This window comes from Bidens hawaiensis, unplaced genomic scaffold, assembly GCF_021521415.1.
Source record: "Bidens hawaiensis isolate Kalapana, Puna unplaced genomic scaffold, B.hawaiensis_p1.1 tig00043653_1, whole genome shotgun sequence".
In the NCBI taxonomy this organism is placed as follows: Eukaryota; Viridiplantae; Streptophyta; class Magnoliopsida; order Asterales; family Asteraceae; genus Bidens; species Bidens hawaiensis.
The window spans coordinates 1-4,937 of NW_027497748.1; the positions used below are offsets into that span (position 1 = coordinate 1).

General features: G+C 32.4%; 1 protein-coding gene across 1 annotated transcript; it reads left to right on the forward strand.

The window, feature by feature from the left end:
- The first annotated feature begins 817 nt into the window (after positions 1–817).
- LOC143594451 (uncharacterized) lies at positions 818–4,314 on the forward strand. The gene is made up of 10 exons (XM_077073768.1): positions 818–1,032; positions 2,021–2,188; positions 2,349–2,529; positions 2,602–2,658; positions 2,743–2,813; positions 3,182–3,260; positions 3,350–3,409; positions 3,517–3,617; positions 3,699–3,759; positions 3,829–4,314. Exons 1-10 carry the CDS (start codon positions 863–865, stop codon positions 4,216–4,218), a joined length of 1,338 nt encoding a protein of 445 aa, XP_076929883.1. The 5' UTR covers positions 818–862; the 3' UTR covers positions 4,219–4,314.
- Positions 4,315–4,937: the final 623 nt, after the last annotated feature.

Genomic DNA, 4,937 nt, shown 5'->3' on the forward strand with positions numbered 1-4,937 from the left:
ACAAAAAAACATTGTCGGAAACTTGTACCACGTATCGTGCCCTCTTAAACCATCTCCAATGCAATGCATTTAACACACATTTGGTGAGTGGCTGATGATTTGAAAGAGAGACAAGAAATAGAATGGGTTTTGCACATAAGGATAGAGAGAGAACTTGGAGAAAGTATATATGAATTGTGAGTGTAAAAACTGTTTATTGGCTTTTTTAAAAAAGTCAAAATTTGAGGCTTTTAGAAATTTAACCCTTTCAAAAAACTAAAATAAAATAAATTTGTGTGATTATCAAATACCATTAAACTTATTGGCTTTATGAAAAAACCAATATGCTAATAATGTGTTTTCAAACTCAATCGATCCAAACATGCTCTAAAAAGACATTGGATGTGATGAAATGATTTTTACTCACTATTGGGATTGGTCTTAATGATCGGAGTACACATGTGGGTCACTAACTAACACTAGTTTGCCCTAATTTACTTTATCAATTAGGGTGTCAATTTTTTACTATGCTTAAATTTCTCTTAACTCGACATCTCTATTTTTGGTTAGGCTTGAGTTAGATCACATAAATATTAAAAGCTTGACGTTGCAACCGGTAAAACTAGTAGCTAGAATGAGATTTTGAGAGAGTTCATATTCATGAAAATGTAATAAACCGTTGAATAACCATTTAGCAAAAATTCTTTATAACTCTCAGGGTTGGTCTTCATAAAAAAAAAAAAAAACTGAATGGGCTTTGAATATTTGATAACTGGGCTTAAGTTTAAGCAACGAAACGAACACAACACAGTGTTTGAAGTTGAAGACAGAAAAACCGCCATTAAACCCTAGCAAACGGAGTAAAGTCATCGGCGTACGGAAAATGGAAGACGACGAACCTCTCAACGCTACTGAAGATAACAATAATAATAATAATAATAATAATAAAGAAGCTTTGGAAACTGAAGTTGCTCCAGCTCTCATCTCCGTCCACCCTGCTCATCACTCAGTTGCTGTCGCCGTTGGATGTGACCTCCGTGTATTCGATCTTCGGTTAACTTTTTTTAATTTTTATTTTTTAATCAGTTGATATCAATTTCTGTTATTTGTTAACTTTTTGGCATCCTCAAAGAAGGAGAGTGTGTATGGTAAAAATCTAGAAACAAAAACTTACTGTTTGGTTTTGCATAGATAAAAACAGAAAAAACTCAACTCAACAGAATGTGTTTCTAGATTTGTATTTTTGTTACCTTTTTTTTTTTTTTTAAATTTGAAGTAATTTATAAGAATTTAATAGTTATGTAACTCAAATATATTAGCCCAAACGTATAATACTAATCAATTAATTATTAATTAACTAAATGGTATTGGCTATAATTATTTTTTTGTGTCAGATTTTTATTTTCGGTCAAAATTTTTAAGCTTAAATGGCAAAGATCAAAAAAACCAAAACCTAATCGAAAACCGAAAAAACTAAAACTGAAAGATTTTTAAAAAAATTCAAAAACAAAAGTTTTGGTTTTTGGTACGGTTTTAGCCCAAAACCAACCCAATTCGAATCATGCAGTTCCTGTGCTAAAATCTGAACTCGTTTAGTTTTACAAGTTTGGCCCAATAGTCCAGTGAAAAACTAAACCGAACTGAATAGATTTTCATTTTTTACTAATTTTTTTAACTTTTAAGAATTTAATAAATATGTAACTCAAATATATTAGCCCAAATGTATAATAATCAATTGGTTATAATTAAGAAAATTATTTAGCCTATAATTATTATTCTTTTATTTTTTGAGCTAAAATTTTGTTTTCAGCACAAAATTTTTAAGCTAAAATGGAACCGAATGACCGAAACCGAACAATTTTAAAAGTTCAAAAATCGAATTTTAGGTTTTTGTCCAAAACCAGCCCAAGCCATACTGTGCAAACCCGGTTTGTTATCAATAGTTCAGTGAAAATGATACTTTTGCGCTTAATAGTGTTTATATAACCAAAATTAATTTACTTTCTGAATTTGAAAATCTTTTTTATTTGTTGTTTTACAGACAAGGCGGTCCAGTAACCTTAGGGGCGGAGTCGAACAAGGCTCTTAATCATAAGGAGTCTATCAGAGCAATTCGATATGGTGCAAAGGGTAAAGTCTTTGTGTCAGCTGGAGATGACAAAGTAGTTAAGATTTGGGCTACAGATTCATGGTGGTGCTTGTATTCTGTGTAAGTGATATATGCCACTTTAATATGGATTAATAGTGTATGCGCTGATTAAATTCATAACAACATTGAAGTTTGATACTTGCTTTTAGCTTATGGCTAAATAGCTAATATTATCTTTTAACTTGTTCTCATTGGTGTTGATCAACTTTAATCTTGAAAGGCCAACTGAGAAGAAAGTGAGTGCAGTTGCCATAAGTGACAATGGGCAGTTTGTTTGCTATGCTGATAAATTCGGAACTGTTTGGGTTGTTGAATTGGACGAGATTGTTGAAAACCAAGTGTTAGTCCAGAAGAAGGGATCACCACTTCTTTCTCACTATTGTAGCATCATTACTAGTCTGGTAAGCAGTTAATCTTGATCGTGTATAACTCATTAACTACTTAGAAACGCTAACAGAAATATCATCCTGCAGGAGTTTTCACCAGATGGGCGGTTCATCATTACTGCTGACCGTGATTTCAAAATTCGTGTAATTACTTCTCATATTCTTATTCTCATTTAATAACCAGTGATTACACAATTTTCAAACACACTTTTCTTTCCAATACCACAGGTATCTGTGTTCCCGAAGAAACCTTTAAATGGAGCTCATGAGATACAAAGCTATTGCCTTGGCCATACAGAGTGAGTTTCCTGAGATCACATATTTTATGTTTTTAATGAATACAGATGAATACCCTCTATAGATTCACATCAAACATAGCAGTTTCTTGAGGTCACATATTTTATGTTTTTAGTGAATACAGATGAATACCCTCTATAGATTCACATCAAACATAGCAGTTTCTTGAGATCACATATTATATGGTTTTAGTAAATATAAATAAATACTCTTTATAGATTCACATCAAACATACTAAAGAGCTTTATAGTTTCAGTTCAATGAGTGTGCATGCTAAATTAAACATCATTTTAAAAGTGTGTGTATCTTCTGTTGACTAAATTGTTATAATGTTATCAACTTTATACCTGTTGTATTGCATCTATGGCAGATTTGTGTCATGTTTAGCTTTTGTTTACAATCAAGATTGTCCACAAGGGTATTTAGTCTCTGGAAGCGGCGATGCAACAGTAAGAAATGTTACAACATTATCTTTTTAGTATTTTGAATTATAATATTTTAATCTCTGCCTAATAATTTGGACACTCTTGTGTTTTAGGTTCGTTTGTGGGATTATGCATCTGGGTTGCTTCTTCACACATGTGACGTTGGATCACAGGTTTCTCATTTTCCTTTCAATTTAACAGTTTTGAGTAATATAACAGCAGTTTCTTCCAAACTTCTGATTTTATACATGATTTGTAAAATTATATTGGTTGATTACAGGTAGGAAATCAAGAAGCTAACGGGACAGAAAACAATCATTATGCAGTTACAGATCTTTGTACTACATCTGATGGTTCATCAATTTGTGTAGCTGTTCAGAGGTAAAGTCTTGTGATCTTCAATTATATTTTTGTTCTATGATGAGCTTGAACACTCTCTAATGTTGTAATTTTAAAATGCAGCGTGCCAGGAATATTGTTGTTAAGTTCTGATCTTTCTGCTAAAACTCTTACTGTTATAAGGGTAAGCAACTGCAACTTTGAATATCAAAGAGTGACATGTAATTTAAAACTTTTGGTCTTGAATTTGTAGGTGGTGTCTATTATAGAAGAAGAATTTGTACCCACACGTTTAGGGACCTCGTTAACATCTGATTTTTTATGGATGGTGATGGGTGTGTCCAACTTTCCCGGTTTTAATGCTTCGTCACTTGCTCGGGTGCGTTTAATCACAGAATTAACAAAACACAATTCAGGAGCTGGTGACAATCATTACAACATATTGGAGGATAAACAAGTCCCGTGTGGAGAGCAACTGCTGCAACATCTGCAAGGAAGCTTGTCTATTGACAAGGATGTTTTCTCAGCGGCTGCAGAAGCTCTGAAAACATCGATGCGTAATTTGTTGATTAAGAAACAGTATTCTTCAGAGAGACGGGAGTTTAGAAAACGAGGCCGAAACGATAAAAAGGGCAAAAGATAACCTTTCTCGCTATAAGAAGTTTTGAATTCATATGCAGGCCTTTCTATGGTCTTCCTTGTATTAGTGAGTATGATTGAATTTTTAAGCATTTTTTATTTATTTCTCAGCGGCTGCAGAAGCTGTGAAAACATCGATGCGTAATTTGTTGATTAAGAAACAGTATTCTTCAGAGAGACGGGAGTTTAGAAAACGAGGCCGAAACGATAAAAAGGGCAAAAGATAACCTTTCTCGCTATAAGAAGTTTTGAATTCATATGCAGGCCTTTCTATGGTTTTCCTTGTATTAGTGAGTATGACTGAATTTTTAAGCATTTTTTATTTATTTCTCTAACTGTATGATCATGTATGTTAGACTTTGTTTTAAGTTATAATGATGATATGTTAGTTGTTTTGATAAACTATGATTAAAGCATCAAATTTGACATATGGGTATATCATGAAGACGGTTTGCGAGCTCGATAAAAGTGTATATTTACCAACTTATATTAGAGCTTAACTAATCACATACACCTTTTTAGAATTATTGTTAGTTTCATCATAATTGAATGACTCTAAATGTTAATTATGCTAACTTATTATATTTGTAAAATGGTATTATATTTTATAAATTGTTAATAATTGTAAATTTCCTTTTATAAATAGTTGAATCATTGTGAAGCTGGTGTATTGGCTTTACCAATATAAGGTGCTGTTTGTTTTTGCAGACATAAACTGTCTGC

Excerpts from the sequence above, each read along its gene's own strand:
- LOC143594451 (XM_077073768.1), top strand. The coding sequence starts at position 863 with ATGGAAGACGACGAACCTCTCAACGCTACTGAAGATAACAATAATAAT. Across the intron at positions 2,814-3,181 it reads TATTGCCTTGGCCATACAGA|ATTTGTGTCATGTTTAGCTT; the intron begins GTGAGTTTCCTG and ends CATCTATGGCAG. Across the intron at positions 3,760-3,828 it reads AAACTCTTACTGTTATAAGG|GTGGTGTCTATTATAGAAGA; the intron begins GTAAGCAACTGC and ends TTGAATTTGTAG.